General features: G+C 51.5%; 1 protein-coding gene and 1 long non-coding RNA gene across 13 annotated transcripts in view; one reads left to right on the top strand and one right to left on the bottom strand.

Moving 5' to 3' along the window:
• The window catches only part of LOC134808894 (uncharacterized), a 61,417-nt gene extending 41,550 nt beyond the window's left edge, over nucleotides 1-19,867 (bottom strand). Inside the window, exons 1-2 of the long non-coding RNA XR_010153037.1 lie at nucleotides 19,776-19,867; nucleotides 2,053-2,194 (exon numbers count right to left, since the gene is read on the bottom strand). This is a non-coding gene — a long non-coding RNA (uncharacterized LOC134808894). The remainder of the gene's footprint in view (nucleotides 1-2,052; nucleotides 2,195-19,775) is intronic.
• SEPTIN4 (septin 4) lies at nucleotides 1,341-25,359 on the top strand. 12 transcript variants are annotated; one of them, NM_001317011.1, is given in 14 exon segments: nucleotides 1,341-3,025; nucleotides 3,685-3,729; nucleotides 4,977-4,984; nucleotides 18,625-18,921; nucleotides 19,280-19,373; nucleotides 19,812-19,898; nucleotides 20,392-20,515; nucleotides 23,518-23,652; nucleotides 23,766-23,883; nucleotides 23,973-24,074; nucleotides 24,269-24,365; nucleotides 24,459-24,621; nucleotides 24,777-24,876; nucleotides 25,134-25,359. In NM_001317011.1, coding segments are annotated over 14 exon segments (3,024 nt in total). In that variant the 5' UTR covers nucleotides 1,341-1,431; the 3' UTR covers nucleotides 25,194-25,359.
• Nucleotides 25,360-25,718: the final 359 nt, after the last annotated feature.

Raw genomic sequence — 25,718 nt, 5'->3', positions numbered from 1 at the left:
TAACATTTGATGTGTGACACCCATGTACCAGGCAGTGGTTTCCAGGTGAAGAAACCAAGTCCCAGGGAAGGCAGGTAATTTCTCCTAGGTACACCTGTAGTCATTTATGATGGAAACCAATGATTAACTCCAAATTCCTTCTTTCTTTCTTTCTTTTTTTTTTTTTTTTGAGATGGAGTCTTGCTCTGTCACCCAGCCTGGAGTGCAGTGGCACGATCTCAGCTCACTGCAGCCTCTGCCTCCCAGGTTCCAGCGATTCTCGTGCCTCAGCCTCATGGGTAGCTGGGATTACAGGCACGCACCACCACGCCTGGCTAATATTTGTATTTTTAGTAGAGATGGGGTTTCACCATGTTGGCCAGGCTGGTCTCAAACTCCTGACCTCAGGTGATCCACCCGCCTCAGCCTCCCAAAGTGCTGGGATTACAGGTGTGAGCCACTGCACCCAGCCCAAATCCCTTTTATTTTGTTTTTATTTATATATATTTTTTGAGATGGAGTTTTGCTCTTGTCACCCAGGCTGGAGTACAGTGTCACAATCTCAGCTCACTGCAACCTCCAACTCCCGGGTTCAAGCGATTCTCCTGCCTCAGCCTCCCGAGTAGCTGGGATTACAGGTGCCTGCCACCATGCCTGGCTAATTTTTTTGTATTTTTAGTAAAGACGGGGTTTTATCATGCTGGCCATGCTGGCCTTAAACTCCTGACCTCAGGCAATCCACCCGCCTCGGTCTCCCAAAGTGCTGGGATTACAGGCGTGAGCCACCGCACATGGCAAATCCCTTTTATTAATAAAACACTAAACTCTCCTGGACCAAGAATGTGAGAATTTTATTATTTGAGCAACGTGGATTTTTACCCCAGGAGCAATGAAACAATCCATGAGACCTGGAAAAAGCTGAAGCTCTCTCTCTCTTTTTTTTTTTAACTTGTATACAGTACAGTTTCAAACAAAATTGGGGCAACTTTGTACTTCGTACCTTATTAAAACTGGGGCTAACACAGCGTGTTTGGTTTGATCTTGTCTTCATAGGATCTTCTGGCTGATTCCTTCTCTGGATGAGTCCTGAGAATTTCTAGAATCTCGGGAGAGTAAAGGAGGGTCTGGAGCCTTCTCTATGTACAAGGAAATCCCAGTTTTGTTAAAAACTTGCCAAAGGCTTGGTGATATAACTCCAAAGACAAATCCACAGATTCCTTTCAGGTACTTCTTTGGGATTCTGTGAAGAATTGTGGCTGTACACTAGGATGTTTAATAGGAAGGAAGCTCCTTCCTTTATGACATCACCAGACAGAGAGGTAGCTAAGGGGATTATTTGAGACACTCTTAGAACAACAGCCACTTTTGTGGGAGCCCAAGAAACAGCAGCTTTAAAACAGGGTAAATATTCAGGCATCATTAGGATCCTGAATACAAGCCAGCCAGTAAAATATGGGATCTACTCAGAAGGGCACAATCTATCAGATGGTCAAGACAAATAAACCTGGGGCCAAGGTAGCGGTTTCAGCACAGAGAGGGTCTGAGGTTACTACTAACACATCCCCTCAGCGGGGACATGGGTACGTTCTTGCCTCAAGCCATCAAAGTGCTGCAGTCTCCCTGAACCCTTCCCACCGAAGATCAGAAGCTGCACATCCCACCGCTCCCCATTCGGCATCAGACTACCCTCGATCTGTCTCCCTCCAGTCAGGACCTGGACACTATGCAGTACCCACTCCTCGGGGAACCGAGACTGGACCAAGAACAGAATCATCCCGCCATTCCTCTCCCCATCTAAAGAGCCAGAAGACTCAGACACTGGCTTCCCATGCTTCAAGCAGACAATGGAAAGTTAGTCCACCCAGAGAGGAAGCAGCACGAAGAGGCGGTGAGAGCAAGTCAGGGCGCGAGGTCGGCCATCATGCTTCATCAATCCCAGATGCCAAATCTACTCATCAGTTGAGTTTTCAAGACCAAAAGAATAACTTACAATCACAAATCTTAGAAGATGACCCACCATCCAAGGTCCAGAACCCCCAAGGAGTCAGAGTTCCCCGTAGGATTTTGTCTTACCCAAAGGATGAAGCAGTACAAACTGAGCCCATCCAAAGAATTACGACTACTAGTGAGATCAGATCTCCAAGGAGTCCCTCTCTCCCAGAGCACGGAAGCAGCTGTGTCTCTGCAGACTATCAGACAGCCCAGAGAAGGGTCCCTGTAGAACAATCAGAAACAGGTCCTTACGGTCCAATTCCTTCAAAACCCAAGGCCTTGTATAGGAATATGAACTTGGACTCATCGCTCAAACTCTCTGTCCTTAAAGATTCTGATGGTGTACACCGAGTTTCTGCACAGGTAGACCCTGAGTCTCTTCACAAGTATTCTGTCTATCCTGAAACCAAGCCCTCCGCAAAGGTCTTAGTATCATCACAGGTGGAGTCCAACGTGAGGACCCCAATCCGAGGAAACAGCGAGGTTGGCCGCAGGGTCACCATCTCCCCAGGGGTACAGTCAGTAGAGCCAACTCACCATGTCACAGTTCCATCAGTGTCTGAGGGCTCCCACAAGTCATCCATGTTTGTTACTCCAGAGCCCATCTATAAACAGCAAACCCAAAAACCCCCAGAAACTACCTACATGTCCCAAGGACCTACACCCAGGTATCCAGAACTCTCACAAAAGCCCTCCATCCATGCAGAACTGGAACTGACCCCTAGGCCCTTGCCTCCTCGGTCCTTACCTAGGTACGGACCTGACTCCTCATGGTGGCCCTTGCTGAATCCTGAAGTTGAAACACCCCAAAGCCAGCTGACAACACCGGATTTTGAGCCTAAGTGCTCTCCTTCCCTAGATCTTTTATTGTCCGGTTTTAAAATAGACTCTAGCCCTTTCTGTGAGGATCTGAAGTTCCAGAGAGAGAAGGCAAGCCTATCACCACCATCACCACCAAAGGAGTTTCCAAGTTGGGCACCACTGAGTGAAGTGCCACAGACCCCCAAGCACACCTGCAAACAACCCATTCAAAGGTTTACTGCTTTCTTCCTGGGTATGTGAAGAAGCAGACTGCCCAGGTGCAGCCCCAATTTAGTGAGATGGGATGTTGGGGTGGGCAGGAAAGACCACCTCTTCATTCTGGGCCTAAGGGCTGCTCTCCTGCCAGTGCCAAAGCTAGTCCTATCCTTGAGCCTATTGCTCCATTCCTTCCCTGCCAGCTTCTCTGTGCTCCAAGCTAATGACATTGATGATGGATGCTTGGGCCGGGCGACAGGCATTGACTCCTCCAGGCAACACTGCTTACCTTTTTAATTGAAGGTAGTAGAGAGGGGCTTGCAGGGTTGAAAGCTGCTTCCTGAGTGGGGATGAAGAACTGAGCTGGGGTGAGGGCTGGTAAGGGCTGTTAAATAGAATAAGGGCCTCAGGTAAATACTCTGGCTACAAAGTGGAGAGGGTGGGATGCAGATGAGCTGGGATTCCAGGAGGGGAAAGGCATTCACAGTGGCACAGAGACAGGGTGTAAAAAAGAGAAAGGGAGAGTGGGAATATGATATATAGTCCTAGGCTGGAGGAGCTTCTTGGAGAGGACCAAGGGCTGAGGGCACCTTTGGGTGGAGAAATGTGGAGCTAGAAAGGGAGCTGCAAGTAGTGGAGAGTGGGATGTGCATCCCACAGAGAGAAGAAAAGCAACCATCTCTCTGTTACTTTCAGATGTCTCTGAGGAAATGTACAATCGTGTCATCTGGTGGCTAAAAGGTCTGTGCTTTTCCCTCCTATGGGCCCACTGTGGGAGCTTGGGGGATGGGAGGACAGGTGAGGAGTGGCATCTATGTATCTACAGAGCTGGGTCGTTTAGGAGATAAATGCTGGGATTTTGACCTGAAGAAGCAGAGGAACTTCTCATCTTGCTGAAAATTTCACCATTAGAGTCATTTCTTTGGGCTTGGAACCTTTTCCATTTTCAAGAGTCTCCTTTTAACAGGAAGTTACTTCTGGAATGGAGAATAATTTAAGCCTCATGGCCTTTTCAGCTTAGTTGGTCATCTATCACATGATTTAAAAAAATACACCAAAGCAAACCGCCTGCTTCACAGTCTTGCTCAGAGTTGACTTCACGCTAATTCAGGCTGGGGGCTCTTCTCATGTGTTTCTCTGGTTCCTCAGAACCCTCCTCATGCCCCAAGTTTACCACCTGGGGTACTTATTGGTGCTGCCCAGGCAGGATCTTCAGAGATGTCTGGGCCTCCCCCTTGAGGCCATCAGTGTGTCTTGCAGCTCTAGAATCCTTAAGAGAAGTGTCCCCAGGCCTTGTGACGCTCCTCTCCCTTTATACTCTTGGCCTCTCTGGGGGCAGGGGAGGGTGGGGACAAGACCTCAAGGAGTAAATCTTGGCAGCAGGGACTTCTTGCTGTGAGCATTGTGGCCCAAAATATACTCCAGCACTATGAGCATGACAGAGGCCAGGGCTATGGATAAAGCAGTTCCTGGGGAGGAGAGAGCCCTGGGAATTCCATCCAATCCCAACCAGCATGAACCCTCCTAGTGATGGTCAGCAAAGAGCAGAGAAGGGCAGTCCTGCTCCTCAGAGGGAGCAAAGCTCTATAAAGTAGGGGCATAGTAAAGTACGAACTCGAGTTATCTAACTGGATTTGGGCCCTGGGTCCACTATTTTCTGACTGTGACCTTGGGTAAGTTATTTTACCTCTCCAAGCCTCAGTTTCCTCATCTGTTACTGAGAATAATGGCTCCCTCTTAGGGTTATTGTGAGGATTATTACAAGTTATTACCAATAAAACACTTAGCACGGTGCTTGGCAACAGTGAGCACTCAGTAAATACTAGCTGCTGTTGTTTGGGCCACTTGCACTAGGAAGGGATTGGGCCAGGTTTGCCCAAGTCCACTGGGCATCTTTAGTAAATTTCTCTTTTTCTCCTCCTATTGGCACTCTCTGAATTCCATTTGCTGCCCCCTGGGAATGCCTGGCTTCTACTCTGTTATGACAGATGAGGAGGTAAGAATGCCCCTGGGAGGTTACTCCCAGTCTTCCTGGGCCCACCCCACAATCCAAATCCATCTCCTGTCCTGTAATGGGAGTGGGAATGGAGGGAGACAGAGCTGCTCCCTATGGTTGGGCAGATTGTTCACTGCACAAGAGCACCTGGTAGAGGGGGCAAGTGGGGGGCTGAAATATAACCTGTGTTCCATTTGCCAAGCTGTGCACCTGTGGAACCGCATCTCCCCAGAGGGGGATTTGCACAAAAGCACTGTATGAGCTAGTTGCAGTCCTAGAAAGAACAGAGACCTTTTGGCAGATGATGAATCTTGCCAAGTGCTCTGTGGGAAGGCCGTCTAGGTAGCCGTTGGATCAGTCCCCACCTGGTTCTCCTCTTTTCAGCCTGGGGCATTCCAGAAAGGGGTCGCTTTTTTGGGTTACACACTATTTGGGTCCTCAACTTGGAAAAACTCAAGGTGGACTCTGCTCTCAGCCGTCCCGTGTCTTGATTTGGCAGTGTCCTGATTTCGCTGCATTGTTCCCATAAGTACTTTGGCTATTCTTGGCCCATGTTTGATAAGATGGTCAAAGCTCTTCCTACTTCCATTATTTTCTCTTGCCATATTTCTCTATTACCCAAAGCCTAGCAATGGCCTCTAATAGGTCCCATTCATAGGCTGACTCAGGATGGACAGTTGGCCACAGATAGAAAACAAATGAGTGCATAGTGGGGGTCAGCCTAAGCTCAGATAATGGAACAGCTGAAGGGGAGGTGACCAGAAACAAGGCTGCCACCTGCCACTGCCATGGGTTCTTATCCAACCTCATGCCCTGAGCTCAGCTATAGGTGGGAGTGGCTACTTTCAGAGATTATCTCCATGCAAGACAGTAAGTCCCTCCCTCCCTTTCTCCCTTCCTTCCTTCCCTCCTCTCTCCCTCCCTCCCTTCCTTCCATAAACAATTTTTATTCAGTTGCCTAGCACTCTGCTAGGCACTTTTAGGGGAAGAATTGAAGTTTCACAGCACACACATTCCTTGGCCTTGAGAAACTTGCCATGTGGTTGGGGAGATAAAACACAGACAGGAAACATTTAAACAACAATATGAAATAGTTTGTGCTCAAATGTCAAAATAGATGGAACAGACTGAGTAAGTGCTCTTGGAGGGTCTTAGGAGAGAGGGAGTCTGCAGGGAGATGGGTAGTGGATCAGGTTATGCCCTCCTTTCCAAAGCCAGGGGATGGTGGTGTCTTAGCTAGCCTTTTGCTCACCCCTAGATGCAAATCTGTACCTTTGGGAAGGGGTTAATATTTCCCTTCAGTCAAGATTTGATGTTTTTGACTGAGCAGGCTCCTCCCTGTTCTCCCCCACCTTCATCCCCTTTTTCTGTGCATCTTGTTTTAGTTTAGGAAGTCAAAAGCCTTGGCAACAGGGTGGCTCCTTCCTAAAATAGCTCTTATCCGGTCTCGATAATTACAGCTCTCCAGCCCTGTTCAGCAGCAGAGCTGCTCCCCAGAAGCCAAGAAAAGAAGGCTCCCAAGCAGCTGGGCTGCTGGTCTTCTCTGGCTCTCTGGAGGTAGGATGGCATGGAGATGGGCCAGGTGCTCTCTAATGCATGAGAGAGCTAGGCTCTCCCTGGCCTGTCCCTCAGCCGGCATGGCCCCATGCAGCCTCAGGATGGAGACGCTGTGGTGCTGGTGTCCAAGGCCTCTGATTCCTCTGATCTGGGAATGGTTGACCATAGAGTCTGTTCCAGATTCCATTCCTGGCAGGAATTCTCTGGTGGCCTGGCCACGATGCCTGGCTTGTGGAAGGCATCATGTTTGTTGTTGAGCTTCACAAGCCTCTCTGGGTGAACAGCTGGGGATGGGGCCTGATTCAGCCCATCTCTTTCTTTTAAGTGTCAGTCCCTTCCCAAATGGCCCCTCAAAGCCCTTTTGTCTAAGGAATGGGGTGGACAGATGCTTCTCATCCTTGGATTGGGACATTAGGGGCAGGAGTCTCCCCAGAGGAGGTTATGCTGGACTGAGGGAAGCATTCCTGATGGGGTTTTTTTGGGATCAGAACTAGCAAAAGCTCAACAGGAAGGTCCTGAGGGTGCCCTAATGGGTCACTGGGGGCTGCCTTCTCACATAGCCCTGGGGATTTCCTGGAAATAAAGCAGTTCTGATGGGAGGGGCTGCAATGCCTTTGATGGACAGGGTGTGTTAGCCCCAAGATCCTGTGTCCTCAAGGCATCTGACCTACTCATCCTTAAATGTGACTTCTCAGGCTGTCATAGGGCAAGGTGGTTTACTCTCTGCTCTATCAATTATGCAAGAAACCAACTCTGGAAAATAGGCCAGGAATCAGAGGAGGCCATCTCACTGATACTTAAGGCAGACCTCAGTGTCTTTTGGGTGACATGTCATGTGACCCTGAAGGGATGGGATGATCAGCCTCCTGTTGGCTTCTGAATCACAGGGACATTTTGCTCAGGTTGGCTTCCTTTACAAAGCGAAATCCAAAGCCTCTGAGGAACTCAGGGAGTTTCCACATTCATGAGGATGTTCACAGAATCCTAGGTCATGGGCTATGTGAAAGGAACCCTCCCTCGCTTTTTTTAAAAGTGTTCTGTTGCCCAGGTTGGAGTGCAGTGGTGCAATCCATAGCTCACTGTAATCTCGAATTCCTGGGCTCAAGTGATCCTTCTGCCTCAGCCTCCTGAGTAGTTGGGACTATGGGCACCAACCACTGCACCCGGCATTTCTCTTGCTTTGGGCAGAGGCTCGTAGTTGAGAAGAAAGAATTGTTGAAAGAATGGAGCAGAACTGCTGAAAACGGGGCAGGGCATCTCAGGAGGCTTTTTTTTTTTTTTTTTTGAGACAGAGTCTCGCTCTGTCACCCAGGCTGGAGTGCAATGGCGCGATCTCGGCTCACTGCAACCTCTGCCTTCTGGGTTCAAGTGATTCTCCTGCCTCAGCCTCCTGAGTAGCTGGGATTACAGGCACCCGCCACCACGCCCAGCTAGTTTTTGTATTTTTAGTGGAGACGAGGTTTCACCAAGTTGGTCAGGCTGGTCTCGAACTCCTGACCTTGTGATCCGCCTGCCTCAGCCTCCCAAAGTGCTGGGATTACAGGCATGAGTCACCACGCCCGGCCTTGGGAGGATTTTTATAGCAGTTTGACCATTGTTGCACAGCTTCTTAGGAAGCAAGCATCTTACCCTGTCAGATGGCACCCTGTTCATTTCCAGCTACCATGGGCAGCCAATTCCAGAGCAGGATGGAAGGCTGGTGGCCTCTGGCTAAGACTTGCTAACCTGGGGACAGGGTAAGTTGACCAACTCATCAGGGTTTGCCTGGGACTTTGCTGGTTTTAGCACTGAAAGTCACATGTCTCAAGAACCCCCTCAGTCCTGGGCAGACCAGGACAGCTGGTCACCTAATACAAGCTGTGGTGCAGTCTGCCTGGAAGCACAGAGGGAACAATGTCCTGGCTTCACAGTGAGACCTGGGCAGGTTACTCCCTCTGCCTATAAAATGGGGGCAGGAATATACAATGCTTTTCTCTCGGACTTGATAGCAGAGCTGAGGCCAGACTCCCTTAGTTCTTTGTTTTGCCCAGAATAGTCCCACATAGGGAAGAATCTGCCACATCCATTGTGGACTTTTTGGTGTATTTTCAGAAGGTGTGTGGTGACTGAAACCCATCTCCAACATCACATCTTTCTGCAGAGTAGTTTGGTGCTGTTTGAAATGGTGGATTTTCCAAGTAACAGAAACAGTGGGCCTGGGTAGATTAGGGAGCTTGGCTTCAGAGGCCAGGGTGCATACTTGGGTGAGGAAGTAAATCTGTAACCCAGGAGCCACCCTGACAGGTGCTCAGCCAGAGGAAGGCTGTCCTGAGAGGCAGAAATGGCCATGTCCCCTCACCCTCCTCTGCTCAGCTGCCTTTGGCTCAGCTGCTGTTAGGGGAGCAGCAGGAGACAGCTGCACCTTGGGGGCTGAATGAAGCCTGGAGGAGGGGGACAGAATGTGAGGCAGTTCCTGAGGGAAGCTCAGGCTGACACTGTGGGTGTCGCTTCCTTGGCACACCCACTGCCGGCAAAGTCATCTAGTTCCAGAGGTCTCCACAGTGGCTGTTTCTGGGAATTTGGGTCGGTAGGTCTGAGACCAAGCACCAGCTTTCTAGAGATGGTGTCTAGCTGGAGAAGCTGACTCCACAGGTGGTGGCGGCTTGGTCATTCCAATGTCACTTTAATCTAAGGCATTACTCTGGTATTCTCTGTCCTCCCATCTCTCTACACCTATTACACATGCACACTCCAAATCCTTTGGAGGGAAGGCATTTGAAATAGTCACAGTTGACAGTTACTGGTTTGATGTTGATAATTTTCTTGTTAGTGGAGATAATAGCTACCATTCATTTAGTGATCATGTTAAGTGCATTAGTGGGTTTTCATAGTAACCTATGAGTGGATTTATTCTCCCTATTTCACAGATGAAGAAATTGAGGCTCAGAGTTTGTTCATCAAAGCTGGAAGCATTTTAAGGAGCAGTCTGTCCCAGGGAGTCAACTATATGGTATAGAAACCCTTCTTCTATAGCCACGTCTCCCTGGAAAATACTTCTCAATATTTCAGCAGCACCTTTAGATATCAAGAATTGTGAAGGGAAAGGTTTTAGTGGGAGTAACATCTGTGTCTTTGCATGTGAACCACGGGGCTGGGAGGTGGGTGTGAGCTTGTGAGCAGCCAGGATGAAGGGCAAGTGAAGGGTCAATGAAGCGCAGAGCCTCAAGGCTTGTCTGGGCTCTAAAATCAGAATGGAAAACTAATCAATGAGTCCTTTTAGTCAATCCATATTGATCAGCCATCTCCTGGGGGCAGAGGCCTAGACACCCAGAAAAACATCACATCACATGTTTGCTGATTTGAAGTGAGCAGAGGTTAAAAGAAAAGACATACTCCCTGCCCTTGAGGAGCTTGTGGTGAATTTGGTAGAGAAAAGTATACAGATGGGTCACTTGAAAGGGTGTGGACATCAAAGGACAAAGCAAAGTCCAATGAAATGAGTCAGCAAAGCTTCCAGCATGGAGGCATATGGAGGGTAAAAGCCAGGGAAAGACAGATTTTGGCTCAGTATAGTGAAGACTTTGGTAACTTGGCTGCCCAAAGGTTGAAGGGCAGTTGTTAGAATCAGTGAATTTTTGGCCATCGGAGGTACGTATTCGAGCAGAGGCTGGGAAGGCAGGGGAGCCTTCAGACATCTGGTGAGTAGTCACATTAGGAGGTTTGTAAGTCCTTTCCAACCCTGAGCTCCTATGGCCCTGCCTTGCTCACGGAGGGTGTTGGAAGGACTGTCTGCCCTATCAGAGTGGCTGGCTTCTAGCACGCTGCCAGCTCTGGAACTGCCCCTCTTTGCAGCCATTCAGCAGGTGCCAGGAAACACAGTGTTCCCCAGCCTTGCCACCCACACCTTATGCCTGCCCCCAGGATCATGGGACACATGGCCGCAGCTGGGGGAAGATTTGGGCTTAATGTATTTTGGTTTATTGCCTTTGTCCACCACAGACCTTGTTGGACAGACTTGCTGAGGTTTCCTTGAAAGACATAACCCAGTGATAGCCTTTGGTCCAAGGACTCTCTGACTATATCGTCAGTGACTCATCTATCTCACTGGGGAAGGGATGTACAATTAGTTCTTGCGCCACTTTAGGGAAACTTAGCTACTGAAAGGCAGAAGTGGCCATTGCTAGTCATGCAGATCTGAAATCCTGATTTCCTGTGGTAATTGCTCTTTATTATCGGCTTTGAACCTGGGCCCTGGGATGGCCCACATGCAGCCTCCTTGCTTAGGTCCTGTGCCACACAACCTGCACCTATGGGTGGGCAGGAAAGACCTAGTGGAGGGGGCCAGGACATATCATGTTGGCCTGACCTAAGCAACGGAGCCCAAGACAGCAGGCTAGAGCTATGGTGGCTGAGCTGAGTTTCCCAGCTAGACACTCCCCTAGACACTTGGCTCAGATACCATGCCCTAGCAGTGCCTGGGGAGTTGTACTGTAGTCAAGGCCATCAATGCCTGGTGGGATGTTGAATTTTGAGGGAGAACTAGCGCTCCAAGAGTTAAGCCATGCTGAAGCAGAGTTGGCCAGGCCACCTGCTGGCTGGAGATGAGGAAGAGCACTCAGTAAATCGCCAGTGACTGACACAAGGGCTGCTGTATCTTGGCCCTGCAGGTATTAGACCCTGCCTCCATCACACAGAATGTAAGAGCTAGACTTGGGAGAAGTCCAGTCTTCTCTTTCAGTGGGGGAAACAGAGGCCCAGAGAGGGCAAGGGACTTTCAGGCAGTGAGATAATAGCCAAGTTGGCATGGGACTTGTGCCCAGGCCAAGTTCTCTCAGAGCTCTCCGAATGCTGCAGTAGGTTAGCATGCAGGGCTTGTGCAGGTGGGATGGCTCAAAGTCAGTCTTCAGCTTTTATTTCACCCGGCATGCCTCATGTTAGGCCTGTGGTACAGTGATTAGAAAGAGATTAGACCCCAATATTCTTGGCTTAGAGCTAAGTTCCATGGTCCCAGGACTTGCTTGGGGCCTCACTTTCCTCAAGGCAAGCTGGTACCAACCTGCTGCCTGGGCAGCAGGTGCCAAAGAAGAGCTGGGATTCCAGTCACAGCTGAGGATGAGCTGGTTGGGCTGCCTTTTGAAATGTGTCTGTGTCCACACTTGGAATTCAGCTGAGGCCACGGGGAGGGGCGTGTTATAATAGAGGAAAACAAGGGTTTCTGCTGGGGCCTGTCTTCCCTGATGTAGGCTTTCTCCTTACCCTAGGCCACAGGACTCTGGAAGCACGCAAGAGGTATTCTTAGAGTGCATACATGAGTATTGGAGGCCCAGGGCTTTGAACAGTGGGGCTTTGTATAGTCCAAGCTTGACATTTGGGGCTGATGGTAGCAGCAGCTGCTGCTTCTGCAGACTTCCAACTGCCATTGGTTTCTCTCTTTATGTCTTTGTTTTCCTGAGTACAGCTTCCGATCCCCTGATCTACCCCAGGTCTTTTCCGGGAGCCTCTCTGTACCTTTAGAGGTTCCCTTTCAGGGAACCCAAGCTGCTGCCCCCATCCTACACGTCCTCCCCCTTCACTCAGATCCTGGGCCCTCTCCTGAATCACTGCATGTCCAACCTTTCTCCAGCACCTCCTGCTGCTGCCTTGTTCTCTTATCTTCCTCCAAGGCCTATAGTAGCATACAGCATATCCTCCTTCCCCCACTGCATCCACTTTTAGAAGGCCAGAGCTGTAAGGAAGCTTAGAAATCATCTAGTTTAATCCCCTCATTTTCAGGTATGGAAATTGAGACCCTGACAGGTGAAGTAAGTTGCTCAAGGCCACCCAGCTAGGAAGGTTTCTCCTCAACCTGCTGGCTCATGAACACCCTGCCATCTTCCAGTCCACCAGTGCCAAACAGCCAATAACATCTCCAGTAGCAGCCCCATTGTTTTTCTCAGCCTGATCTTACCTGCTGCCCCAGGCCCTCTTCCCTCCCCTGGCTGAGTTCTGACTGGTCCCAACCAGTGCTACTGGTTCACAGGTCAGACTGAAATACAGCAGGCAGGCCTCTGGCACTTCTACCAACAGAGAGGGCCGTGCCTGTGGGTCTCAGTTTTGTCCAGAGTGTATTCAGGCAGAAGCCAGTCAGCCTGCCATTGAGAGAGGGGTCTTGCGGGTCAGGAAGGGACATGCTTCTGGAAACTTCCACAGGAGCCTGACCAGCTCAGACCCTACTTAGCTCAGGGAATCCCTCACCAACACCCCACTCACCAAGCATCTGCCTTCCCCTAGCTGCTGCTCTGACCTTTCTGAGCCTCTAATGCCTCTAAAGCTTCTGGGGCATCTGTCCCCTCGGCATCTCACCTGCTTGTCAGAGGAAGAGTGGCCCAGCTGGGCCTGGGTCACGCCTGGGTTGGCCTCTCCTGAGGCCCTCCCCACTGTCCTCAGCCACAGGCAAGGCTACACCACCCTGTTAAAGCCACTCAGCCTCTCCCTTCTATCCTTCCAGCAGATGATCCCTGGATAATTTGTGCAGCAAATCCTCTTTAATCTGTAATCTGGGGTACTGCGTGAAGGGAACCTGCCTCTAACCTGCCCCTTCACAGCTCGGGTGGAGGTGGAGAATATCTGACATTCCCCTTTAGGAGGTGTAGTGATCAGTAACTTGGGCATCAGCCGGATTCACTTTGTGAAAACCTTGTTGAATCCCTGCGGTAACTAATGGTTTCTCTCCAACTCATGCAGCAACTCCCCCTCCCTTCCAAAGGCGTCTCCTTCTGGGGATGTTAGGTGGGCCGTTCCTTTTTCTTTGGGAACTGGCTCAAGCCCCCGCGGTGCTTCTGGAGCTGAGTAAAAAAGAGCCAGGTGTCCAGTGCAGCCCGGGGACGAGGAGCTGAAGCTCCCCGCTCTGTCCTGGGTGACTCTGCATACTCTGCGCATCCGGGGGTCGCGGGCTGCGAGGCCGGCCCCCAGCTGGGCACCCCGACCCGGTTCGCGCCGGCACCGCTAGCAGCTGAGGTACAGGCCCCGCCCCGGGGCCGACTCGCTCCGCCCCCGCCGCCGGGCCCCTCCCGCAGCGGTCCGCACTCGGGGAGGCGGGAGGGTGACGGCGGTGCTGCGAGGTCGGCGCGCAGCTCCGCCGCGGGTCGCTCGGGCGCTGTCCAGGCGGAGCCGGCCCCGCCCGGGCTGCAGCCATGGTAAGGCAGGCAGGCAGGCGGGCGGGCGCGGGGCAGGGCTGGCTGTGCCGCAGCCGCGGCTGTGCAGGGTGGGAGGCGCCGTCGCCGGCCTCGGGCACAGGCTGGCACTGCTGCCGGGCGGCGGTGCGTCGCTGCTCCCAAGTTTTTCCCTCTGAGCAGCCACGGAGGGGGCCCCAACCCCTGGGTGATGCCTGCGCTCTAGGACGAAGGGGTGGGTCCGTGCTGAGGGAGGTGCCCGCTGGTGGAGACGCGCTTTTTGGGCTGGGGAAGGCGCATCAGTAATAAGAGGAGGTGAGGGTCCCCATCCTCGCCTGGGTCAGCTTTTACCTGAGTAACCCCTCCTCACCCACCTACCCTGGGCACAGGGGCCAGTACCAACTTCATTTGGAAAACGCAGAGGAGGCCCACAAACACTGCCTGCCTCACCAGGAGGGATGGTAAGACGCTTGGCCCCTCCTTCCCTCAGCCTGACAAGGGGCAGTCCCTGGCCCTTTCCCAAAGGGACCCCAGAGAGGGGGAGGCCCAGCCCACCATCCTGCCCGGTGGGATTAGCTATATCCTTCTGCCCCCGGGACAGGAACCATGGGAAAGCTTCCTCCTGCTGCATCTACTCGCTCCCTCCCCACCAGCCAGGTCCCTCTGCAGTGTGTGGGGGTGGGGGCACCCATCCCTGCCACCTGCCTGTAGTGGGAAGAGAAACAGTAACCCCAGCCAGCCTCCCTGGAGGTGCCCAGGTAGGAAGTTTTTGATGCTTGGCTCTGAAGATGTAATCTTTTCTCCTGACATTGTTGCCAGAGCCTGCCACAAATAACGTAAGGGTGTCAGGACCTCTAGGCCACACACCATCCTCTCCTCTCAGTCTGGAAGCCCCACAGCCTTTGCCCTCTGCATTGGGGGACACAAACTGTTTACAGCAGGGGGGGATCACTGACCAGCCTGTGGGGCGGGATGTTGGCTGTGGGCAGCCTCCAGAAGGGAGCTCCCTGGGCCCCCTGGGATCAGAAGCTTTCAGGTTTGGTAGGGCCAACCTTTTGGGCTCTTGTCTCTCAAGCTGTGTCCAGGCAGAGGCCCAAGCCTTGGCCAGGAAGTCTTGGTGACCCTGTGACCTTCCCCCAACGGGGGTTCCAGAGAGAGGCCTGTCCTTATTCCTTTCCCCCACTTCTCCCCACATGGTGGATGGATGGACTGATTGTTCTAGGGATGGAAGCCTAGGGAAGCACTGATTGTCCCCAGTGCCAAGCCCAGCAGGGGCTAGAGGGGCTTTTTCTGCCACACACTAAGTTCAGTTCAGCTGAGGTCTTGGTGCTTTCGGCTTGTCCGAGGCCACACTGTTCTTCTCTAATTAAAGACACACCCCCCTCCACCCCAACCACCATCACCAAAGTCCCCATCCTCAGGCCCCTGCCCTCAAGCCAGCCAAGTTCTTAGGCTGACTGGTTCAGATCAGACTCCTCTATGAGGGTCTCTTTGTCAAAGGAGGTCAGTGTCCTAGCTGCTTTGGGAATCAGTGGGGGAGACCTCCCCAACCCAGGTGTGCCAGGGGGTTTAAATTTACATGTGAAAAGAATGACAGGCCAACATTAATGACCATCCTGTGACTTGGGATGCACCTTCTCTTCTCAGGTTCAAAGCAGCTTAAGGTATCTTATCATCTGGGAGTGCTTTCTCTCCCCAGCCTCCCTGGGAGGCAAGGAAGGGCCATTCACAACTGAACATTAAGGTCCTCAAATTAAGACACTATCCAGACTCACAAAAGATGTTTCCACCCAACCAGAAACAGTGGACCCCTGACCCCTAGTTGAGTGCACACTTCCAACCAGGCCCCTTAATTTATCTCCCACCTAAATGGCAGCTCTGAAGCTTCTGGGCTGCCAGCCTCCCATTGCCTTGAACCCGTGCTCCTCAGAGACCAAGTGCTAACAGCTCCCCTGTTGACACTATGGAAGCCATGGAGTGATCTAATTGATACAGGTTGCTATAAGTCAGAGGTCAGGTGTCCTAGGGTAAGGGGAGTCCCTGGAGCAAAGTCTTCTCTGTGGCTGATGCTCCCTGCAGGGAAATTTAGGAGCAGATTTCTGAAACAGTGACATTCCTCACAGGAAAAAAAAAAAAACAAATGAACACTTGGGAAGAAGTGTGGGACCATTCCCACGAAAACCTATATGGGGGAGTATAGGACATCTCACCTACTCCAGCACTGCTTAAAGTTAAGGTGAAAGAGAGACTGGGGGATTGAAATCCTTTGGGAATGGGTATCCTAGGTGGCTGTCCTCATGTGCTGATGGGCCAGGTCACTTGGGGATAGCTCATAGTCCTCAGACAGGCCACAGTGTCCTTGGGGGTTAACAGGAGAGGTCAAATGGATCAAAAGCCTGGCTGCAAACAGACATTGGGAGGTTGGTGCTGTGCCCACCAGGGTAGGCAGCGGGCAGGCGTCATGGGGCAGCCAATCAGAGGAGGAGGGGACTGCAGAGGAACCAAGTGATCCTGCTGCAGCTGAGCTGTCCTTGGAGGGTGGGAGCCAAGGGAAGGGGAGGAGAAGAGGGGTGGGGAAGGACATTCCACAGGCTTTTTTGGCCCCTGCCAGAGACAGAAGGGGGTCAAAGAGAAAGGGAAAGGAGCAAGCCAGGAAGCCAGACAACAACAGCATCAAAACAAGGCTGTTTCTGTGTGTGAGGAACTTTGCCTGGGAGATAAAATTAGACCTAGAGCTTTCTGACAGGGAGTCTGAAGCGTGGGACATGGACCGTTCACTGGGATGGCAAGGGAATTCTGTCCCTGAGGACAGGACTGAAGCTGGGGTAAGGTGCTGCTCTGGGAGATGGGTGGACGTGACCTGTCTTCCCCCTGCCTTGGCTGGGATTGGGGCTCAAAGTCAGAAAATGATTTGGTCACTGGCAGAGCTGGGAGTGGGGATGGACAGGCAGGAGGTGAAGACCCTGGTGTCCTGACTCCTTGTCTAGAGCCCCTGTGGCCCCCTCCATGTGGATGAGCAGCCAGGGCTGGCAGAGATGAGGATGGTGCTGGGTTCCCGGAGGCTCTGCTGGAAGATCATGGGGGCTAGGGATCTTCATTAGGGCCTTCCTTTCTCCCTTCCCTGCCCCTCCACTCAGTGCTCCTGGGAAACCAGGTGAAGCACAGCTTTCTCTCTCCCACCCATGTCCTGACCCCCAGACCAACTGCTGGGTCATTGTGGATTTGTGCAGAGAGGCAGGATTTCCTGGAATTCCCCAGACTTATTAGCTGCCAGACAACACGTCGTGCTGCCCCCAGTCCCACCCCTTCTCTGTTGCCATGTAAGCTGGGACACTTTTGAGAGTGAAAGGGCACAATTAATCATGATGCCAGGACAGCAGGCATAGACTGGGATGTATGGTCACCACTGGACCTCACAAATGTCATAGGTGAGAAAAGCCTTGGGTTAGGCTTGCCTCAGGATAGCCTCTTCTGGTCACCCAGCCTCTACCTGCTGGTTCTAGTTTTGGGCTAAGGGGCCTCTTTTCCTCCCCTCTGTCCAGGCGAGCACTGGAGACTATGGCTGTAAGCAGGTGTGAAGACTTCAGAGGCAACAGCCTGGCAGTAGCTCCTAGCAGACTTTTCCCTCTAACCTCCCTATCTCAACCTCTTCCCTCTGGCATACACCTGGCAGTATGCATATCTGCCTCCCTCAATTCTTCCCTTTGCAGGAAGACTGTGGCCATCTTATCTTCCTCACTCTAGCTGGGACTCCACAGTGGTCTGGGGTAGTCCCCACTGGCTTGGCTAACCCTCAGAGAGTGAGTCAGCCTCTGCAGCCGGCCCTTGTCCATTGTCTGGGGGTGGCACGTGGGTATTGTGAGGCAGAGCTGAGCCCAGCACTGCCAGGCACCCCACGAAGGAGGCTGACCCCCAAAGGAGAGGAGAATCTTTAGGGTCTAGAGCTGACAATGAGAGTTGGGGGAAACAGTTCCTCTTTTGAGCTGGGGATGGGGTAGAACAGGCTTCTACAGAGGAGTCAGTCCATTCTCTGCCTTCCACTCCCTGTGGGTCATGGTTCAGGCCAGGCCCTCTCGTGCACTGCTGGCTCTGGGCAGAGGGGGTAAGGAGACAACTCAGGGTGCTTCCCCTTATATGTCCCTCACAGTTGGGGGCTGTCAGAAGCTCTGGAGGCCCAGCCTTTCCCAGGCTCTTCCATCCTCCCTCACCTGGTCTCTCCCAGCTGCCTCCCACCCACAGTCAGCATCCACTGGCGGGTTTACTCTTCTCTCCCAGGGCCCAGGGTCAGATTTGGGTGTGGCTCAGTGTCTGGAGTAAGGGGTAGGATCAACTATACTGAGCGCTGGGCAGTGAACCCTGGGAATTGAGCACCAGCAGTAGAATCTGTACCCCAGTCCCCCAGCTCACTGACCAGTAGTGACAGGAGGTACAGAACCCCCTGCTGGTTGACCTGCCTGATGCAGTCAGCTTTCTTCTCCCTTACCTACTTCCCTCATGTCCCTGCCCCATTCTGATGCACTGTACTCTCCTTTTGGGTTTAATGCCTCTGTCTGCTCTATCTTAATCAGTCTGGCCTTACTTCCTGGCCTGAGACAGTCCCTGGCTAGGCCAGAACCCCAGGAAAGGCAGCCTCAAAAAACATGCTGCTGAGAAGGAGACCAGAACTGGAGTTCCTTAGTTCCCAAGAGCAGTTGCCAGGGCTCTGGGGGTGCCCAGGGCTCTTCCTGGACCCTGGGACCCTTCCTGGCATATTGGATTGGGGAGGCTTGTGAGCAGGTGAGGGAGGGATGGTGAGCACTTCCTCTGTCTTGGCTGCAGTTTCTTTTTCTTCTAACCACAAGTGCTTTCCCTTTCCCTCTTGCCTTCTCCTGTCTTCTGTCTCCTTCCTCATTCTTCCCTTCCGGCTCCCTTCCCGGCACCACCCATCTATTCTACCCACCCCGCTTCCCCCAGATCAAGCGTTTCCTGGAGGACACCACGGATGATGGAGAACTGAGCAAGTTCGTGAAGGATTTCTCAGGAAATGCGAGCTGCCACCCACCAGAGGCTAAGACCTGGGCATCCAGGCCCCAAGTCCCGGAGCCAAGGCCCCAGGCCCCGGACCTCTATGATGATGACCTGGAGTTCAGACCCCCCTCGTGGCCCCAGTCCTCTGACAACCAGCAGTACTTCTGTGCCCCAGCCCCTCTCAGCCCATCTGCCAGGCCCCGCAGCCCATGGGGCAAGCTTGATCCCTATGATTCCTCTGAGGTAGAGCCTCCAGCCCTGCATTTGCCTTTCAGTGGGCTGCTGCAGGAAGACCGGGGGCAGGGAGCAGAGTGTGTGTGTGTGTGTGTGTGTGTGTGTTTGTGTGTGTGTGTGTATCTGGGACCTCTTTCAGTCCTGTGTCAGCCCTAGCTCCAAGATATCTGCCCCCAAGGGCACTGGAAATTTGCAGTTTCAGCAAGGGCAGGAGGCCCAGCTGGTGGCCTCAGATGGGAACTCACAGAAGTCTGGCACTGCTTTTTTAAGGCTGGGGCAAAGGCCTGAAAGGGAGAGAAGATTGGCGCTGGGTGCTGGGGCCCCTTTGGCTCCTCACCGTGACGCATTCTGCCTTCCTGTCTACTAGGATGACAAGGAATATGTGGGCTTTGCAACCCTCCCCAACCAAGTCCACCGAAAGTCCGTGAAGAAAGGCTTTGACTTTACCCTCATGGTGGCAGGTAAAAAAGGGGCAGGGCTGGGTTGGGCAGGGTGTGTTTCAGGTGGGGATGGTGTGTGTGTCCGTGAGTGGGAAGGGAGTATAGGTCGGAGGGAGCAAGCAGCGAGTGGCTGTACTGTTTTGCAAAACAGCCAGGAGTCATTGGCCTGTGAGAGTGTATGTATGTGGGGTGGGGTGGGGGTGGGGGTTCGAATTGGTTGCAAAGAGCATCTGACCAACAGTTTCCTAGCATTTGCCTCTTTTTGTGTGACCCTGGGCAATCTCTTGCTCCCCCAAGCCAATCTCTGTGCTTCCTCCCAGCTCTAAAATGCTATAGTTTGGTTAGTCTAGTTCCAATTAGATAAGAAAGCAGTCCCCCCTAAACCTTGATCCAGTGGAGTTGCTTTTTGGCTATAGATCTTACCTTCTGATTTGGTGCCTCTGTCCTCTCTCCTCTCAGGAGAGTCTGGCCTGGGCAAATCCACACTTGTCAATAGCCTCTTCCTCACTGATCTGTACCGGGACCGGAAACTTCTTGGTGCTGAAGGTAAGGAAAGGAGAGGACAATCAGGCAGACTTGCCTTGGGAAATTAAACTCACTCCAGAGTCTGGGGGATGGGGCTCTCCCCCACATGCAGGAAACCATGGCCTCCTAGAGAGACTGACAGCAGCTCTCCATAGGCCTAACTGCCTGGCAGCCCACCAGCCAGCTCCCTAAAGATTTGGGTGCTGAAGCAGGGCAGAGACCAGAGTCTTGCTCTCTGAATGAGTCTCTGACCCCCAAGGATTCCAGGAATCCAAGAAAAAAACCGGGAGCAGAGAAGAGGCTGGGGCCAGAGCCAACAGCCGCCGGCATTTCCTGTGTTGGGAAATGTACTCCTTGCTGGTTCCCAGAGAACAGTCCCCCAGACAGCTTGGGAGTGGAGAAGGGGGCAGTGTGGATTAGGCAGTCTGAGCAACAAGGCTGGTTGGGGTGGGCGGTTCATCCTGACTGGGCAGGTCCCTGCCCTTGCCCTGGCCTCAGTTTCCCCTTTCTCCAGAGAGGATCATGCAAACTGTGGAGATCACTAAGCATGCAGTGGACATAGAAGAGAAGGGTGTGAGGCTGCGGCTCACCATTGTGGACACACCAGGTTTTGGGGATGCAGTCAACAACACAGAGTGGTATGTCTGAGTAAGCACAATCCCAGCTGCCCCTGAGCCACCCTTCTCCATACACAGGTACACACATAGGCCCAGATATATCCATACTTATCAGGAGGAAGCGGTCTATGACCTTGAGCATGTGACTTCCCTTACTGGACAGCCATCTCCTCCTTTATAAAGTAAGAGGGAAAGGATTGGAATAGATGATTTTTAATGTTCCTTCCAATTCTGCCCTATGATTCTATAATGGGATAGGGACATAAGAAAGAAGAGGCTGAGGCGGAAGTATCACTTGAGGCCAGGAGTTCCAGGCCAGCCTGGGCAACATAGTGAGATCCCATCTCTACAAAAAGTTTTAAAAATTAGCTGGGCATGGTGGCATAGGCCTGTAGTCTCAGCTACTGGGGAGGGTGAGGCAGGAGAATCACTTGAGCTCAGGAGGTTGAGGCTGCAGTGAGCCATGATTGCACTACTGCACTATAGCCTAGAAGACAAAGCGAAACCTTCCAAAAAAAAAAAAAAAAAAAAAGATAAGAAAGAAGAGCCTTAAAAACAAACACATGTGAAGTGTGAAAACATGTAGCACAGAGTTGATTACATAGTAGATGCCGAATAAACTGTCACCCTTTTTCCTTTCACTAGCAACATTTTAGGTGCCACACACAATCTTGTTGAAGGGCTGGGCATGTATGGAGGGAGGGTAAAGGTGAGGAAGAATAGGCAAAATGGAAAAATGGTGGAACTTTGTTTAAACTCCAGGCACCCTCTAGGCTACCTGCCGAAAGAAAAGCTGGATTTACCACAACCCCCTATCATTCGGCCTTTTTTATTTTTCAGGCACTGGAGGGACCCCCCCTCCAGCTAATGGTCAGTAGGTCTGACCGTTACCTCCAGCTTAGGTAATGGTCAGACCTAAGTGAGTAGATGAAGAGGGAAATGGATGAGATTGACAGGAGAAAAGGTGGTAGCTTTGATGAAGAAGTTAGGCAGGCAGTGCTAAGAGCCCTAGACAGAGAGTTCAAATCTTGATTGGCATTTAGTAACTTCATGATCTTGAGCAAATGATCTCCTTCAATCAATTTACCTACTGTCTCTTACCTTCCATAATACTAATAATTTCATTTGCCAGGCACCTCACAGTTCAAAGTCCACCTCCATATATACTCATTTTGTCAGACACTTATTTAATTAAAATATACCAGCCCTTACCACCTCTCCAATTGATTTGAACATCACCCAACATGATGCATGCACACTGAAAAGTGTAAAGGGCTATTTACAGCATACTCAGGAATTTTAACAATGATAATTGCAGGACCAGCAACATAATTTGTTGGGCCCAGTGCAAATGAAAATGTAGGGCCCCGTGTTCAAAATTTTTAAGAATTTCAACATGGCAACAGCAGAGCATCAAATCAGCTAGAATGTATTGAGCACATACTAGATGTCCAGCCTGTGGTGGACATTTTAAGGGATTCAGAACAAGCATGAATGATTCCTATCCCTGAGAGGCTTATAGTCAAGTGGCAACAGGGAAGCAGGGGAGGTGGGGGCAGTTCTCTAACATGTTTCAATCAGATAGCAACTTAAATTAGTAAATGGGTCAGGCAATGTGTAGTGGCAAGTGCACTGAGCTGTAGGGGCTCAGGTGGGTAGAGAATTTACTAGCTAAATGACCTACAGAAAGTCCTTTTCCTTTCCCTCTCCTTCCTCCTTTCTTTTTCTTTTTCTTTTTCTTTTTTTTTGAGACTGGTTCTCACTCTGTTGCCCAGGCTAGAGTGCAGTGGCCTGATCAACCGCCTCCTGGGGCTCCCTGGGCTCAGGTTATCTTCCCACCTCAACCTCCCAAGTAGCTGGAACTACAGGTGTATGCCACCACACCAAGCTAACTTTTTTGTATTTTTTGTAGAGATGGGGGTCTCACTATGTTGCCCAGTCTGGTCTTGAACTCCTGGGCTCAAGTGATCAGCCTACCTTGGCCTCCTAAAGTGCTAGGATTACAGGCGTGAACTACCACCCCTGGCCTGGAGCAAACCTGTTAGCTGCTCTGGATTTAGTTTCTTCATGTATGAAATGAGAGTGATGATGATCATAATGCATAATGTCCACCTGTCAGGGCAGTGAGGATTAAACAAAATAATAAAAGAGCAAATGTTATGAAAATTGAGGTTCTTGGGGAAATTTATTTATTTATTTGTTTTGCTTTGTAGTGAAGAGAAGGGGAGAGCAGTGTATATTGGTATAGTCAAAGGAGACTTCCTGGAAGAGATAGTTCTTAGGGCCTTGAAGGATGGAGTGGGTTTGGAGAGGTAGAGGAAAGGGTAGAAACACATGAGCAAAGAGGCTCTGAGGTTACACTGGAAACCTGACTTAGGGTTTCCCTGGCTTCCAGTTGGTATTTGCCTGCAGCCACCTTGCTATTCTTTTTTTCTTCTTCTTCTCCTTTTTTTTTTTTTTTTTTTTTTTTGTGACAGTCTGGCTCCATCACCCAGGCTGGAGTGGTATCATCTTGGCTCACTGCAACCTGCACCTCCTGGGTTCAAGTGATTCTCCTGCCTCGGACTCCTGAGTAGCTGGGACTACTCAGGTGCACACCACCACGCCCAGCTAATTTTTGTATATTTAGTGGAGACAGGGTTTCACCATGTTGGTCAAGATGGTCTCAAACTCCTGACCTTAAGTGATCCACCCGCCTCGGTCTCCCAAAGTGCTGGGATTACAGGGGTGAGCCACCGTGCCCAGCCTATTCTTACTGCTTTGTTTGATCACCTGGGCCCTTTCCCTCTCATCAAGCTAGTATTTATTAAACTTGCCTGAGTACTCAGTCTAATTTTGTATCAGGACATGTGAGATACACCCCACCCCATTCAGGAATTTCTCTAAAGATTTAGTAAAGCAAGCCAGGGAATAACAGTGTCTTAAAAACACTGCTCAGGGAGTGGGCTACTTCTCTGTAGTCCCAGAGCTCACTAGGTGGCTCCCACTCTCACAGTTTCTCTGCTTGTCTGTCCCTGCCCCAGCTGGAAGCCTGTGGCAGAATACATTGATCAGCAGTTTGAGCAGTATTTCCGAGACGAGAGTGGCCTGAACCGAAAGAACATCCAAGACAACAGGGTGCACTGCTGCCTGTACTTCATCTCACCCTTCGGCCACGGGTATGGTCCAAGCCTGAGGCTCCTGGCACCACCAGGTGCTGTCAAGGGAACAGGCCAAGAGCACCAGGGGCAGGGCTGCCACTAGCAGGTGGTCACAGATTCCTGTTCCCCAGGCTCCGGCCATTGGATGTTGAATTCATGAAGGCCCTGCATCAGCGGGTCAACATCGTGCCTATCCTGGCTAAGGCAGACACACTGACACCTCCCGAAGTGGACCGCAAGAAACGCAAAGTGAGGGAAGCTGGTGGTGGGAGGGGATCAGGTGGGCTTCTAGAAAGGATGTGGTCCCCAGAACCGTGGGCCCCTCATCTGTTTGTCAGATCCGGGAGGAGATTGAGCATTTTGGAATCAAGATCTATCAATTCCCAGACTGTGACTCTGATGAGGATGAGGACTTCAAATTGCAGGACCAAGCCCTAAAGGTGGGGCCACTCTAGGGCATCCCATTCCTATCTTATTTCTTCCGGGTAGAAAAAGGGAGTAGAATTCTATATTCAGGCTATCAGGGTGGGAAAGGACCCTGGCTTCCTAGAATGAAGCAGAGAAGATGACGATACAGGTGGAAAGAAAGAGGTGAGAACAGAGGGTGCTGACAGGCACCCCTAACCTCTTCCAGGAAAGCATCCCATTTGCAGTAATTGGCAGCAACACTGTAGTAGAGGCCAGAGGGCGGCGAGTTCGGGGTCGACTCTACCCCTGGGGCATCGTGGAAGGTAAAGCACTGAGCCTGTGACCAGGGGATCTCCTTGCCCTCAGTGGCTCTCCCCTACCTATGCCTCTGGCTGACCCCTAGCCTTGCTATGCAGTGGAAAACCCAGGGCACTGCGACTTTGTGAAGCTGAGGACAATGCTGGTACGTACCCACATGCAGGACCTGAAGGATGTGACGCGGGAGACACATTATGAGAACTACCGGGCACAGTGCATCCAGAGCATGACCCGCCTGGTGGTGAAGGAACGGAATCGCAAGTATGACCAGAAGCCAGGACAAAGCTGGCAGGGGGAGATCCCAAGCCTAGCCTTGGGTGAGACCAAGCCCTACTTTTGTTCTTCTATAGGCCCTGGGCTCAATCTAAGCGGGTGCTGGGGTCCTCCTCGCCTTATCAGCCCTTTTCTCCCTTTAGCAAACTGACTCGGGAAAGTGGTACTGACTTCCCCATCCCTGCTGTCCCACCAGGGACAGATCCAGAAACTGAGAAGCTTATCCGAGAGAAAGATGAGGAGGTGAGAGCAGTATGGGGTATAGGGGAGGTCTCCTGTTTGATCACCAACGTTGGTATCTCTTTGTTTGGTAATAGAAAGATCCCTGGCTCTGGTGCATATTCGGGTCCTGGATAGGTCAATAGGTTGTTCTGTCCAGAGTCTCCATCACACCTCACGGCTACCAAGGTTCTGGCTTAAGGGATTAGAAATTTGGGGCACTTTCCCAATACTAAAGGACTCTCCAAAAGGCCCCATTTTGATGCCTGTGCCTATTCCAGCTGCGGCGGATGCAGGAGATGCTACACAAAATACAAAAACAGATGAAGGAGAACTATTAACTGGCTTTCAGCCCTGGATATTTAAATCTCCTCCTCTTCTTCCTGTCCATGCCGGCCCCTCCCAGCACCAGCTCTGCTCAGGCCCCTTCAGCTACTGCCACTTCGCCTTACATCCCTGCTGACTGCCCAGAGACTCAGAGGAAATAAAGTTTAATAAATCCGTAGGTGGCTTCTGGTGTCCCTGTGTGTATTTTTATGACCTCCTGGAGATCAAGATCCTGGGACCCAGTTTTGAAAGGCTAATGGTAGAAGATGTTGGCTTCTGGCTTTTAGTAGGGAAGGGAGAGTGGGGAAAACTTTCCACTTCCTTTCCCCTTCTAAGTCCCTGCTTAGAATCCAGCCTGGCTTCTCCATCTTGACGATCATATCTATCATGCCTCTGTTATCTGGGGTCTGGGTCTCTCTCCATCTTTCACACATACAGTACCTTTGGTAATAAAAAGATTCCTAGCTGTGGTGCATATTTGGGTCCTGGATAGGTCAACAGGTGGTTCTGTCCAGAGTCTCCCATCACACCTCAGGGCT

The sequence above is a fragment of the Pan troglodytes genome, chromosome 19 (genome assembly GCF_028858775.2).
Source record: "Pan troglodytes isolate AG18354 chromosome 19, NHGRI_mPanTro3-v2.0_pri, whole genome shotgun sequence".
NCBI classification, from domain to species: domain Eukaryota; kingdom Metazoa; phylum Chordata; class Mammalia; order Primates; family Hominidae; genus Pan; species Pan troglodytes.
The sequence above is the reverse complement of the archived record's forward strand: the minus strand, read 5'-3'. Positions and strand labels throughout refer to the sequence as shown.